General features: G+C 40.5%; 1 protein-coding gene across 3 annotated transcripts in view; it reads left to right on the top strand.

Annotated features, from left to right (window-relative positions):
* bcas3 (BCAS3 microtubule associated cell migration factor) overlaps window positions 1-15763 on the top strand; it is a 410031-nt gene that overhangs the window by 30504 nt on the left and 363764 nt on the right. For all 3 annotated transcript variants that reach the window (XM_074679630.1, XM_074679629.1, XM_074679631.1), the window contains exons 8-11: window positions 5809-5916; window positions 6026-6102; window positions 12903-12979; window positions 13644-13727. In XM_074679630.1, coding sequence (XP_074535731.1) covers window positions 5809-5916; window positions 6026-6102; window positions 12903-12979; window positions 13644-13727 — 346 coding nt within the window. The remainder of the gene's footprint in view (window positions 1-5808; window positions 5917-6025; window positions 6103-12902; window positions 12980-13643; window positions 13728-15763) is intronic.

The following is a 15763-nucleotide window of genomic DNA, read 5'->3' as shown; positions in this document are numbered from 1 at the left end:
TTATAGAGGAACACCGTTGATCACTGATGTGTCGAAGAACTAGTTATGCCTTGTGCCGCTTATTTAAGGCATGTTGCTTCTCAACTCTGCTACATAATTAAACAACTAAAGAAGTGTACATCTAATTAAAAGTTGCATTTTGTTGCCCTTGTTAGTTGGACCCAGTATTACTCGATCGTCTAAACTATTTTTTATGTTGCAGCTTTTGTTATTGTCGACAGCTTAACTTTAGCATACAGTTGTACACAAACATAAATGACATATGGCGTCTTGTAGCATGTTTTTTTTGTATCTTGAACTCAAAAATGTTGCATGCCTGTGCTCGAGCAACACAAAACCAATTCAGGCATTTGGACAGTAACCCGCAAAGATGACCAGAGACTGGTGGAGCGTATCTCTTTACATCATCACCTGTCAGAAGGTGTGATCTGTCAGGTGGTGGATGAACGTAGTTTTATTTAAAAGTTTTGGAGTGCACGCAACTTTGACAAGGACCATGACCGTGACAGCTAGGTTGGGTATTCTCAAAGTGACAGCTCACCTGAGGTGTTCCTGGTCAGCAGGGGACAGCACCTACCAGAAGAAGTCCAAGGAAGGAAAACTGGTGGACAAGAAACAGTCGCCAACCTAGTCTGATCCAGGCTAAGGAAATCTTTTTCAAAATGGTAAAAGAAATAACCACAAATTTAACACACAGGTAGAATATTTAAAGGTCATCTAGAGGAGGCATTGTTTTTTTGATTACTTAAAAAATTGTGGTTACAACACATATGGGTAGACATTTCATGTCAACTCTGTGTGGCTTTCATGGCTGGTGTTTTTGGCTTAGATACTTTTTTGCAACAATCTTTATTTGCACAATTCGCTCATTTTGTCTCAAATTAATGCATACTGGCTTTTTAAATACGTGTAAACTCCTCTGCCCAAAGACAAGGTTTCCTCTGTGGGATGAAGTCTTTTTGGTCCATATGCATGGATGTGGTAGGCTTATAGACTGTAAATGAATGGACGTCATCTTGCTCAGCTTGAAGTGAGGTCGCCACAAAAACTGCTCCCTCTGGTGACTGGCTGCAGTATAGGTCAAAAAATTTTCATTTTCATTAGTTATAAGAGGTGAAAAACAAGGTTTTACGTCATGTTTAACGACGATGACAGCTGCTGCTCTTGTGTATTTTTTTGGTGATTGTAAAATATGTCGGGATGTAGAGTCAAGAAGTGATTGGACTTGCGAAAGAAGAAAAAAAAAAATATTTTGGTGACCCAGCTCAACTCAGATCCTCCCAGAATCCCTCGCAGTCCCTACTGCACAGACTCTGGCTGCACAACTGTTACCAATGGCTGCACCTGTGACAGGGGAATGGCAGAGCCATGCTATCCACTCTATATACAGTCTATGGGTGAGCTAAGCTATCAATTGTTCATTTTGTGACACATGAACTAGCTTACCAACTCCTATAAGCATTGCTTTACCTGGGGACACATTTGAGTTGCAACTCTTGACAAAGAAATAAAGTCAAACACACACCTGCTTAAGTCTTTTTCTTGTGGATAGCCTCTGTCTGCTTCAGCTAAACTTGATGAAAGTTTCTTTATCTTTTCAGATTGTGTCCTGTTATCTGCCTTTTGATGTTTTCTTTGTCCGTCTCCATTTTCCACCTCAGCTTCTGAAAAAGCTTCTTGTCCTTCAAAGGAAGTAAATGAACCTAGCCTCCTTTCTTCCATCTCCCTCATTTTGTATCTTTCAGACCCAGGGGCCACTTTGAGTAATAGTAATTGACACATTGATCTAATAGGGCCATCATAATAGGCCTGTTACTGAGCTGGGGAATGGTGCTCGGCGTCACCTTAACATGTGCAAGGACTGACATCCCGCCATGATCCATAATGATAATTGTGATTTAGCCCTGCTTTCAACCTACGCCCCAACGTCCCCGGCATCAGGAAATCTTATTACAGCTGACCCTGCGTAGCCTCCATTAGAACTGGGTCATTTGTTAAAATACTGCAAAAGCAAAACAATTGAACCCTGTGCCGCTTTGATTCTATAATAGCGGGTTATCATTGTCCCTTTGAATCAATTCCAGAGGGCCATTTTTTGGTATAGAGCTTTGAATTGGATTGATCGGACTCTGATAATGCCGAAATCGATGATGCAGCCGCCTAAAAGTAAATTATCGTCGGCTGAAATCTTTGTATTTATCTTAATTCCTGCAGCCTCAGTCGCTCTGTGAGCACCTCTGAATGTTTGTGCAACCCATCAGGACGGGAAAATGAATCAAGGATTGTTCAAAACTTTCCTCTGTGACACCTATTTCATCTTGAGCTTTCACTTGGTCTGCAAGTGGCTAGACAGGCCCACTCCTCTGAAACACACACAGGCACACACACATACACACTCGTCGTAGAGGCAGTGGCTCAGTGTTTTAATTCCAGGCCCGAGCTCAGAGATCTAAAGGCTGACTTGGCGCCGCTGCTGTCCAGCTGCATTCTTGAGAGACATACAATAACAGCACGAGTGTGTATCTGTGCTTCCTAATGTCTGCATGTGTGTGCACATGCCACACTTACACACCCACAGGGTGCACATATCCATCATCGAGATGGTCATTGCCGCAGTATTTTGTCTTGCATCTTTGGGTGTGTTTTCCTGCCTTTGTAGGATTTAGAAAAATGAATTGTGTGTCTGAGCTTTTCCTCTGATGTAAACTCAGTGAGTTTATAGCAAACAGTAATGGCTAACGATCCTGGATCACCTTAGAGGAGAAGAATCCAGAATCTAGTTTCCACAACATTGTTGAAACCCCATACCTTACCTTTCCTGAGTTTGTCTGCCTCTAATTGAAGCACAGTTGGTTTGTCTGATAACTATAGATCCAGTGGTCAGTTGATGATGTTGTGATGGCTAATCGTTAACCAGCCCTTATTATAAATGGATCAGCATGCTTAATATGGGTTGAGTAAAACAGGAGACTCATTAAGGATGCTGTTACAGTTTTTAGTGGTTTCTACTTTAATCAAGTTTCCAGTTAAAGGGACTTTGGATGGGCCATTCACCCAAAGTAATATTTTTTTATGTAGTTCACAAACAACTTTCAGATGCTCTAAAGCCATCTTTGGTGGCAGTTCCACAAACAACCAGGCACTGATAGAAACATGGATAAAATGTCTTTCTTTGTTTAACAAATGAAAATCATGTCCAAGGGTTTAATTTTTGAAGGTCTTAAACTACACATAGGTATTTGCCAAAGGTTTTAAAACCAGGGCCTGTATTTCTGCTTTCCAGTTCCCAGAACCCTTTTCTCTTAAAGACAGAACTATTGTGTGCTTTCTAACAATATACAACCACTTTTAGTTTGAACTGGTTTCGTTCTAACCAGGAATAACCCAACACATACAGCAACAATTTCCATAGTCACAAGTCTCAGAGCACTAATGCTGTTTGCCATTTTCTGTCATACTCAAATAAAGACTTAATACTTGTAAGTAAGGAAAAACACTGCCCAGATACACAAAGAACATGTCAAGACAGCATGGAAACATGGATGGAACAGGGAAGGGAAGAAAAACCTGGAAAGACAGGCTGGTTTCTCTATCATCAGCACAATTAGGAGCTTCCTCCATTGGAATACTGACTGCAGGCTGCGTTCAGGCTGACAAAAGCAATGTGTCAGAAATGCAACCTTTCTATTTCTTCCAAAAGACACTGCTGTATCAGGCAGCATAAGCACAACCAGGTTCCCAGATGCTATTGGTTTCCTACATATGTCTGTATATGAGCTTCAATATTCACTGAGCGTTAATCAAACCAGAGTTCTCCAAACACACCTGATGGTTTTGTGAAAAGCCTTCTGTTGAAGTAAGGTTCATTACAACACATTTTTATAAATGTTGAAAGAGCTTCATTTAGAGGAAAGTCTCACTTTAACATCACGTTGGACTGGGCTCAGCTGATGAAATAAAACATTGGTAAAAAGCTGGAGAAAGCTGGAGGCTCACATTTAGACAGGATCTGCTCCACCTCCTAATGTAGCTAACCCTGAGAAACTTTAACCCAAAGACTAGCTTCCATTCTGGGTCTTTGGTTGGTTTCCAAAAAAAAGGGGCTCATCTGGTGTCAGTACACGGATTGACAAATACTTCATATAACCAAAAGACTGCAAAGAATTGTGTATGATTTTGTGATAAAGCAGCCTGCTTCTAAATAGTGGCCTGGATACGGATCACAAAATTAAAAACAGTCTTATGTTCAACAACTTCACAAACAAGAGGGGAATTCATTGATCAGAAATTTCAGCCTCAAAGAACATGTATTACTCTGTTAAAAGTAAAGTGGTCTGTACGACAAACTTTAGCCTTCAGACTGTGACCTCTTCCAGGTAAAAAAAACACATGCACAGTGGTATTTCCCCTTTTGGTTTTAGTGCATGCATGATGACCCATCTTTGCAGTCAGTTTAAGTTGCATCTACTCCTGTTCTTGTTAGAAATCCTTGCATGGTCAGGTTTTGGTCACTGTATGTGTTTTTTCTAGTTATCTGAATGTGTTAGATTCAATTTAAGACACAGATCTCTTTTCACCACAAGGGAAAAGATGATCAGTAATGATTAAAAAGCAGAGAAAATTGAACATGGCTGAGGCCAGCTGTGTCTTGTCATGGATAAGTCTTCCAGTTTTGACCAGTACTCAGATCTCTGTTGCTGATTTTTCTGTGGTTTTCTGCGGTTTAAACCAAATTTTTCCCACAGGAGGAGATTTCAGATTGCACTAACCTTCCCTCTGACCTAGCTTGGTTCTTGTGTGCAGGTGTTTCTCCTCTGCACAAAGCACAATGAGCACCTTTTTTGATTTTTTCTTCACTTCATTTATCGTTCATAATTTGAAGGCATCGTGTTTACAGGCACAGTTACGCTTACGTTGACCTTCCTAGTAAACTTTACGATCCTGCTGGTGCCTCCTGTGTCTAAAGCACTGTCCACGCTGACACTGATTGAAGCTGCACTCAGCATGCACAAACGCTCTTAATAGCCTGTTGAAAGCATTTATTCCTATGGCTCAAAAAACAAAACTAACACAGCAGTTCACCCCTGTATCCTCAGCCAACGCGGCACCACAGGCCTCGCCAGGGGTGACGCAGAATAAAGGGCGAGTGGAAGCTTTCCTCTCGGAGAGGGGAAGGGGCACAGGGGACAGGGCTTGATTAAGATTTATGTCCACATTTTCCTTTACCAGCAGCCGCTGCCTGCTGGTGGATAAGCTCCCTCATGAAACCCTCTTCTTTGCTGTGTTGATAGAAAGGCTTCTTGTAAATGTGTTGCATGACAAAGCATTTCCCCTTTTGCCCCTTCATTTTACTCTCTTTCAATATGAGGACCCTCAGAGGGATTGACTGGAAACTAATACTGAATGATTTCTCCGAGGGTCCTGTGAGAGAAACTTTGAAAGGATGGTTAAAGCAGGAAAAGATGGTTTAATGGTTTCTAACAGTTTCCTACTCTCTCTTTGATTATCTGCATGTGTAAGTTTGATCTTTCCAACCGTAATGCTTTATCTGCCTCCATGGTGCATACATCCAAAAGGCATATTTGATAAGGAGCTAAATTTATTTTGCAAAATGACTGTTTTAAAACATGTAAAACTGTTTTATCAATGCCTGTGGTGTGCAGAAATGTTTTGGTTTTATCATTCCATTTGATCTTTCTTTTGAAATTGGGCTATAAAAATTGATTTCATAACATTTTTTGTTATCATGGATCTTCCACCTGAATTTTTTCTTGGACTGAACTTGTGTTTTTATTTGAATCTCCTTAGGACGAGTCCTCCTTACTGCTGTGCCGACCTGTATTCTCTCAGGACTGGAGAAATGGTCAAATCGATTCAATTCAAGACGCCAATCTACGACCTCCACTGCAACAAACAGTATGTTTAATACACCAACATATCTACAAATAAATATCCCGCACTTTAAACTAAATTCATCCTTATATTCTCTCTGTTAATGAATGTGTTCTACTTTTTTTTTTTTAAGTATCCTTGCTGTGAGCCTGCAAGAGAAGATTGCAGCGTTTGACAGCTGCACCTTCACCAAGAAGTTCTTTGTTACAAGTGAGTTATGAATGATTTCTGTATTTCAGATGTTTAATTTCACTCAGATTTGACTTGTAGCGGTGCATTTCCTTACATGACCTGAACACTGACATCATACAAGCCCAACAAACAAAAAGCAGATGATTGTTTTAAAGCACGCAGCCACCCATGCCTTCTGTAGTCCTCTCTTTCAGTTTTTGTGAAATGCTTTTAGGAAAACACGATGTGAGGCCCTCCATTTGAAGCTCAACAAAACTGTTTACAGCACAACTCCAGCGTCCTCCTGGCTCTACCTGCCGCGTCTGCTCAAAGAAAGGCCAGGCTGTATTACAAGGCTATTGCTGTCCACTTAAGTCATTGACTGGAGTAAACTGACCTTACAGGCTGGCTTTAATGTGTCTCCTCTTTGTCTGCCGGCCTTCCCTATCAGTGTCTGCTCTGCAGGAAGCCAAACATGTTCAATAGTTATTAATCGTTCCTGAATGCAGGGCCTCCTTTGGTCTGTTTGGGCTGTTGAAGCCGTAAACATAAGGTCCTGTAATGTGTGCAGCTCAGCTTCAGACGAAGCGTTCTTCTGCTGTGTGGCCACTTCCTCTCCGGAGATGTGAAGGGGGACATGTCATGTTTTTACGAGCACTTAGAGCTGGATCCATGTTTATGTTCTTGCTTTGCACTTAAGAGAAGCATGCTATAAGTCTGATTCAGACACTACAAGCGAGAGGGACCATGTTTCTATTCGTTTTCATGCAGAAATCTGTTTTTGCAAACTTTCCATCTCACAAAACTGAGCTGTGCATGTTACATCAACCATGCAACATCTGTAAGTGACTTGGGCTTTTTTGGATTCAATGTCACAAATACTGGAGGTGTTTAAGAGCAGATTTTAGCATGGTCTTGCTATACTGGTGAAGTGGTGTGTTTCTCTTTCATATTACTTGTCTCACTTTGTATCTTGCCAAATATCCTGGCAGTGGATCATTTATGTCCCTTTCCTTAATAAAAAATATGGGTTTGTTTCAAGAAAAGTTGTATTTATAAAAACATACAAGAAAAAGTCATCCCATGTTGGATGATAATTGAATTTTTTAAAAATGACAGCTAGTCCAATAATTTATCATTACTTTGAGACATTTTTAAAGCAAGAATGTGAAACATTTGAGCGCAGATGGCCCAGTGGTTTCGGTCGTGCTCCATGAGGTTGGTGCAGGTGACCTGGGCTCAAATCCAACCTGTGGCCTCTTTCCTGCATGTCATCCCCCACTTTCGCCCTGTTTCCTGCTCTATCCACCGTTCTCTCTACTGTCCCATTAAAGGCAGAAAAGCCCAGAAGATAACTTATTAAAAAATGATGCGAAACATTAACTTGTTTAAAATCTAAATGCGACATTTTGCTGCTCTTTCCGTTTGAATACAACACCTTTGCAGTGTAGGAAACTATGATGGAGAACAGTCAATGTGGTTATTTGAATAAATGTCAAAATAGTCTGCTGATAGATTAATAATGTCAGTAATGAGTACAGGTCTGAATTACGCATAGTTATGACTCTTTCTTTAACTCACAGTTAGATGAAGGCTGCCTTTGTTTACTAAATTAAATGTCAACTCATATTAGGATCTTTTTGATTTCAGAACACAAAGCTCTTCAGCTTATCAAGTCTTTTGGTTTACTTATGTGACTCAAAAAGATGGATTTTAACCACCCTTAGCCAAAAACATCCATTTTGTCGACCTGCAGATCATCTCAGCTGCTGAAAGCTTTAGTTCATGAAAACAGATCAGTGGACCGCTCATGCTGAGAGCACTTGCAGGCCTGCTGATCATATTTTCTTTCTGCTTTGGTCACATTTTGTAGTCATTGCTGCAGTGAATCTGTTTACTTGTTCTGTATTAATAACAGATTCGTCAGCGGCTGTGTGAACTTCTCCTGCTCTGTCTGGTTTCCCTGCATCAAAACATGACTCTGTTTTTATTTTTTTTAAAGCTAATGTTTGAGTCATCAGGCGAACACAGTTCAGCAAAGATACAGACATGCAGGTTTTTTTTTTATAGGTATACAGGTGGAAAACTTTGAGACCTTGATGTTCAGATTTTATAAACACTATTTTCACAATCTTATACCATTTATAGACTATTGATGCTGACTTTACAAGGCCTTTTTCTCACAAACAATACAGCTCAAAGAAAAAACACAGTTGAAAAATTTGGATGAATCATTTCTCCCTGAGGAGATAAAAGCTCTTCTGTTTTCTGTTACATCTTTCTCTCACTCTGTTACCTGTAGAGCAGATTCAGAGACACTACTTGCCATATGCATGTTACTTGTTTATTGAAAACAGATTTCAGTCTTATGGAGAACAAGGAGAAAAACTTTAAGATTTTTAAATAGATTTTTGTGGTCTGCCTAAGTGTAGTTTATCTTGAAAATACTGGGGTTGCAGCCTGACTGCAAAATCCTCACCATGCCTGCACGCCTCAGTTCAGCTGCAGAGATGTAATGATGTCCACTGTCAAAAGGACTCTTCTGATTACTTTAGTAAACTCACACAGTTTTTAAAGAATGAGGTTTTAAACTTTAAGGATGGGGTCTTTCTGCCTTCAAAAGCCCAGGCCTTCCTTTCCTCGTCTTTGATTCCTCCCTTCATGTCTGTTTCCTCTCCGCTCTGCCCCCCTGCTCTCCGCCCAGGATGTCAAACACATGTTATCTCACCGCCTGGGCTCCCCTCGGCCTTGGAGAGGCACAAAAGGCTTCTCTGGCGTTACCAGCAGCCCTTGTGGCTTACCTCAACACTCCCCTCCCTCCTTCTCTCTCCTTCTCCTCTCCCGGCCCCCTCTTCTTCCCTCATCCAAGCGCAGCACACTAAATTACCGTCTCCACCTCATCTGCTCCCCGAACACTAAATTATTGTCAGGCAGTCATTTCCCCTACACCTCCACACACTTACATCAGCGCAGTATGCGTGTGTGTGATCATTATTGGTTCAGCATTTTGTTTCTTGTGTGTTTTCGCACTATGGAAACATCCTGACTGTCACTGTCTGTGTATGCTTAAGTTTAAAAACCCTTATGACGGGATCAGTCATTCTTGTGAATACTGGTGTTTGTCTGTTTCTGATTGACTCTGCCTCGCAGCAGAAGGAAAAGATGCCTCTGTATGGGGTATGAAATAACCTGGGCAAGAATCAGACTGTGTTTTGGTCTTTTCCAGTTCTGCATAAGAAAAAGAGGGCCTGACATTTTTTTTCGTTTCCAGCTATTTTGCCTGTTCCTCCATTTATAGTCAAATCATAAATTGCATTAAAAAAGGAGCAGAACATGTTAATTTTTTCCAAACATTTATAAGGCAAGTCACAACAAGATACTGTGTGATACTATGTGGGGGAACTGATACAAAGCTTTGAAATTCAACACTATACAGTTGTAGCAACATTCAACAAAATCAATATGACACTTAACCAGATTATATGTTTGATTACACAACTTTAAAAATGTACAATAAAATATAATTTAATATAATACAATACTAGATAGTATGGCACAATACAATTGTCATTGTAGTCATACATAATGGTACAAAACTACGTTATGTGCAAGGTAACGTAAAAATGTCAACTTTTGCAGAAATAATCTTGCTCAATCGTCACTTCTGGGCCTTTGTACATGTGTGCTAGTGTCACTGTCTGCCCTCTCTGCCTGTTTGTTGATGTTTTGGTTGTATCGGGACGTTTCTCCGTGGAGATCAAAGGTGGTTACTTTAGCCAATCACAGAGCGCCCAGTGCATCGGTTGATTAGCGCGTGGCAGAAGCTATCTCGAGCGGCGACAATAAAGGATTTAGCACGGAGCACATTCACAGCCAAAGTGAAACGAAACGCCAAGCAGATAAAGCTTTTTACTAAACGAAGGTGATGCTTGGCTCGACTTTTAATCGCTTTCGGGCTTTTCAGCAGCTCGGGACAAAGAGCAACGCTTTCTTGAGCTTTCTACTGAGCAGGTCTGTGTCAAATAGTGATTGGCGTATGCTAACATGCTAGGTCACGTGCACAGCTCTCGAGTCTTTCCCACATAGAAACGCGATGCTGCAGGTGGTTACTGGTCCAGTGAGTGTGAGCCAAGGAGGAGGAGCACAGTTTGAATGTTATATTTATGGCCTTAGATTTAGCCTGTATATAGAATGGACAGCGTGGCTCCGCCGTTTACAGTTATCATATTTTAAAGCCAAAATACCCCCGCCAGAGACGCTGCCGTTGTGCAGCCACAGTCTGCGCAGGCCTGTGAGCGACTCCCGACGTTTGGTACTATTCCCGAAAAAAACTACACAAGAACAACAGCTGACAGTCAGCGTGACATTTAATTCTGTCTAATTAAAACCAAATTTTTCAGAAAAAAATGTGACTTAAACACAACACAGCCCATTATTATCTTCAAATCACCACATCAATCAGATGTGAGAAACATTTTCAGTAGGTGTAGTTATTTTTCAAAGTTGGATCACAGCTCATCAGGAACGGCTGGGGTGCTGCAATTTTTGGTACCAGTAACATAATTGGTAACATTAGTACCAGTATCATCAGTTAGCTGACGTCCCTGTTTAGCAGAACAAACTCTGTCTGTAGTAAGATCTCAGTTTAGATGTTACTCACAGCTGTTGTTTTTTGTTTACCACATCAGCAGGAGCAAAAAGAGATGCACTTAAAGATATTTAAATGTTTGTGAAGGCGTGACTTTTCTCGTTATTCATGATTATCCGTTTTTTTTTCTGCTGACAAGAATCTGTTTCTGTCATTGTGAGCGTGTGTGTGTGTGTGTGTGTGTGTGTGTGTGTGTGTGTGTGTGTGTGTGTGTGTGTGTGCGTGTGTGTGTGTGTGTTTTGTGTGAGTTTTATGTGTATTGCCTCAGGGATTGTTGTGTTGGTCAATCATCAGAGGAGCCTTCCTCAATTTATTGGGTACCGCAGTCTCCATTAGGTCATAGTGAGCACACACACAAACACACAGACACGTCACCCTCATTAGACTCTCATTTATCTTCTGAAGGAGAGACTCCCCACAAACACATTAATGGTTTAAGGTAGTTAGAGACGCTCCTCAGGGAGGGGGCTATGGGCCTTATAGAGATGCTTCTCAGGGTAGATGAAAGGGTGGGGGCACGGGCATGAGGGCACATAAAGATGCCTGATCTCTGTGTTCGTTAGTGTGTTTTAAAGTCTTAACACCTTTAGTCATAAAGACATTCCCAAAATATGTTTAAAAATATGTTAAAATCTGGTCCACATTATCAACAAAAGTCAAGAAACCAATCACAATTTACCATCACTTTCTACACCGTTTGATCTTCACTCCAGCTTCTGTGTTTTTGTGTTTCATCACTTTCTGTCCCGATTTGTTTTTGTTTTTTTCCTTCCTTTTTACTCTTTATTCTACTTTTAATCCATCTTTCTTGCTGCCTTTTCTTTCTCTCATTTTTTCCTTTGGCTCTTTTCTTTCTCCATAGTCCACCGTATGCATATATTTTAACTTCTTACATTAAATTTCTTTTTTGGCACAGCATTATTTTACAATTATTTCTGTCATCTCCCTTTCTAATTTTTTTCATTCACCCTCACTGGTTTTCATCCTTATTTTTTCCTATTACGTGCACTCCTTTAAATCTTTTAAAACAAAACCAAACAAAAAAACACCAACACATTTTAGCATTTTTTTTCCTTTTTGAGTCTTCATTCCTTTTCTCAATCCTTTTAGATATTCTTTCTTTCTTTCTTTCTTTCTTTCTTTCTTTCTTTCTTTCTTTCTTTCTTTCTTTCTTTCTTTCTTTCTTTCTTTCTTTCGTTCTGTCTTTCTTTCGTTCTGTCTTTCTTTTGTTCTTTCTTTCTTTCTTTCTTTCTTTCTTTCTTTCTTTCTTTCTTTCTTTCTTTCTTCATCTTTTGTTCATATTTCCTGTATTCTGTTTCCCCTTCTCTTTTCTAGTTTGATTTTCTTTCTTTCTTTTTCTTCCTTTCTTCCTTTCTTCCTTTCTTTCTTTCTTTCTTTCTTTCTTTCTTTCTTTCTTTCTTTCTTTCTTTCTTTCTCTTTACTTCTTCCTGCCTTCAACCTTTTCTCTGGTGGCTTCTCTTTCTATCCTTACTGTCCTTCTTTTATTTTTTAAACTTTTACAATTTTTATTTCTTCTTGTTTTCACTCTTGTTTTTCCTTCTCCTGAGTTTATTTCCTTTTCTGTTTTTTCTCTTTCAATCCTTCTTCATGTCTTCCTCCTCTGATATACAACTTCTAATTTTCTACAAACTTATATGTTATGTTTCTATCTTTCATTACCTTTATCTGAAAAGTGCACAAACATTGCATGAAACAAAGATGAAGGATTGACATTTGGTCCGGGGTTTGACACAAATGTTTCAAAACAGCTCTTACAAGAATTTACTCTCACAACTCTCACTGTAGTTTAACCCTACATTTACAGAATTTGGTATATTTATGACTAAGGTTCTGACCTACAACACTTTTCTACAGGTATACAACTCCAAGTCATCTGGAAAAAAAAAACACAGATGATTTTTGCCAGTTTTACTGACACTTTCTGACATTTCCCGGGTCAAATTTGAACTGTCTTGGTGTATCTTCTAACCTCTCTCAGACTCGACCCATGTAGTATCAGAAACAGATGAAGCTCAGGGCTCTTTCACTACTTCTGTCCTCTGTAACTGCACTGTTTACACCACATCCTGATGTGCACAGAGAGGTTTCTAAATACTTTTTTATACTCCACTTTGTCTTTTATATAATATTTGTGTCAAATGTTGACGCCACTGTCTTGGTGTCATTTCAGGCTGCTATCCCTGCCCCGGCCCCAGCCTCAATCCAATAGCTCTGGGAAGCCGCTGGCTGGCTTATGCTGAAAATAAGGTACTGTGAACACACACACAAACACACACACACACACAAACACACAAACACACACTTTTCCATTGCAGAAGTGCCTTATCAGAAAAGCGACATATTTACAATCCAAAAAATGCATTTTATCTATTTTCTGCCTCTTTAATCTGTCTGGATAAACAACTCATTCCAAGAAGAGTCCGGTGGAGATGATAACATTTTGAAAATCAACAGATGCCCCAGAGTTTTCTGTTCTCCTCCGTTTAATGGGATTGTTAAGTATTTACAAAAAAGACAGAATGTCCTGCAATACGTTTAATGCACAATAGTGTTTTGGCGCTGGCCCACTCAAGTAATTGACAGATGGGGCCACTGTTTGTGTGACTGCCTGAGGATTTCCAGAAACCACTAAATCTGTTTTTTTAGCAGTAAGAGTAATACTGGGACGGAGCCATTCAGAGTGATATTGTATCTGAAATTGAATCAGAGCAGATTGGCTGTTTGGTTGTGTAATGTTTCTTTCAAAGTAAAACTAATTTCCTGCAAAGACTGAAGAGGAGAGGCATCTGAATATCTGACATCTCAGCTCATTTTTTTCCAGTTTCTCTTTCTTTTTGTTTCATAAGCCTCATGTAGATTTACACTGTAAGTTTTTGTCGTTATTTATCAGTGGATTTTTGTTTCTTTGCAGTTGATCAGATGTCACCAGTCTCGTGGAGGAGCTTGTGGTGATAATGCACAGTCGTATACAGCGACAGTGATCAATGCTGCCAAAGTAAGTGGATAGTCATACACCAATGTAGAAGTTTTTTTTTTCTTTTTATCTGAAAAAAATAACAAAACAAAGGTTTTGGGACTTCTCCAGCCAGCAGCCCTGAAACAGCGTCCAGTGGCTGCAACATAACCATCCAAGGCACCACATCAGGGTTAATCCATAAACAGTTCTTGTATTTGTCACTTACAGGCTGAGTTTAATGCTGTTCAGGGCGTTTTTTTGCCTTTTTTGATGGGGCAGCTGAAGAGAGGCAGGAAGTGTGGGGAGTAGAGATTGAGGAAAAACATGCAGCGAATGATCGATACCAGAGAGGAACCAGCAAATGCTATGGCAAAGACTGGAGCCTCAGTATTCAAGGCAACATTACAGATTAAATCCCTGGAGAGACTGATTTTTTTACTTGAAGCACAAGATGCTTTTTTATAACCAAATCACTTGTTTTACAGCTTCATTTAAAGCCACTGGGTCGATAAAAGTGATAAAAACCTTAATAAAACTTGCCATACGCAGGAGGAAAATTTACTTCTACCCCGACCAGTCAGATTAATTCCTCTTTTGTTGCTTAAATTTTTGTGAATGAAGCCTAATATTTTCAGAAAAGGACATTTAATCTCAGCTTTGAACAACCTGAGCCTGTCAGGGACAAAATAAAGCACTTTTTGTGTGCTTTTCCTCCTTCATTACACAGCTGCACGCTCAGGGTATCCACTGGACCAATTCCAAAGTGGTTTTAACCATGTAACTTTGGTATGTCCTGCAACCGGTCTTTGTAAATGAGTAAAAGATGTGTATCTGATAAATGTCAATGAGTGAGGCTTTAAATAATAAATGTGAAGTTTGCTGCATTTAGAAAAGTAAAGAGTAAAATATTTCAGACTGCAGGGACCCAGTAGTATTCCCCATGTCCTCCCTGAGAAATAATTAGCATGTTTTGATGTCAGTCGGGAGTAAGACCAGGTCACAATCAGGCCACTCTGGAGGCAGTGAGGTTGCTGGTTTGCACAGATATCAGCCCTTTTGCATCCGAAACTGTGAAAAAGCTCTCAGCTTCAGTGTCTGTGTAGCTGGTGTCCGGCGTTGTGTTTGAATTCCTAAAAGAAGAGCCATCCTGGAGAGCTGGTACATAAAAATAGTTTGCTTTAATCTTAAAGAATTGAGAATGAGTTCTCATGTTCAAGCTGAGGCTATAATCTGTCTCATGCTCCTTTGGTGTGTCTAGAGCTCTTTTGCTCAGATAAAACAGCACATAATAAAGTACTTCCAGCTCTGCAGATACACCATCTGTAAATGTGCTGACACTGTATCCACCTGGCCCGCCCGGCCGACTCGGCCTCAGCTTATGAGACACTTCATCAACCTGCCTATCTGATTTTTCCCCTCTTTAATCCGCCGTTTCTCTCCCATGGCCTCCTCTCACTGGTCCCCACAGGGGAGTGACTCGAGGATGTCTCGGTAACAGCCAGCAGCCTCCTTTGATACCAGCTTTAAATCCATTCCCGCTCTGATTCAGCAGCCTGCAGACACATGCTAACCCACTAGCCTCACATGTTCCCAGTCTGTTTCCCCATTCGCTCCCAGAGGAAGCGCTAATTGATTTACAAAGAGCCAGCGTATCCCGTCTCCTTTACTTAATGAGCGCTAACAGCCAGTGTGATAGAAGTCTCATTAGCAGGCGCATGTTGGTCTACATCAAAAGAGCGCTGTGTCGCTAACAGGTTAGCAGATAATGGCGAGGAGGCGAGCACTGATATGCAGACATGCAGTCTGGTTGCACGCCCTCTCCTCATTTAGGACCATATATCTCAATATGGATGACAAGGTATCTCCTTCTGGCTTGTGGCGCGACACGCTGGCTCTTAGTGCTGACGTCCAGAGACATGGAAACGCAAAAAGGGGGGCGGCATTAAAGTGTAATGGCTTTTGTTTATAAGAAAGATAAAAGAGAGAGTGGGAGGGAGGGAGGGGGCGGGCAGCTGCGGACGATTGGACTCCCTGTTCTGAATTTGCTTCTTTATGATAAATTTCTCTTCAGTCCT

This window comes from Halichoeres trimaculatus, unplaced genomic scaffold (genome assembly GCF_033239565.1).
Source record: "Halichoeres trimaculatus isolate MK-OKI-2021-1 unplaced genomic scaffold, fHalTri1.1 fHalTri1_scaffold_9, whole genome shotgun sequence".
In the NCBI taxonomy this organism is placed as follows: domain Eukaryota; kingdom Metazoa; phylum Chordata; class Actinopteri; order Labriformes; family Labridae; genus Halichoeres; species Halichoeres trimaculatus.
The sequence above is the reverse complement of the archived record's forward strand: the minus strand, read 5'-3'. Positions and strand labels throughout refer to the sequence as shown.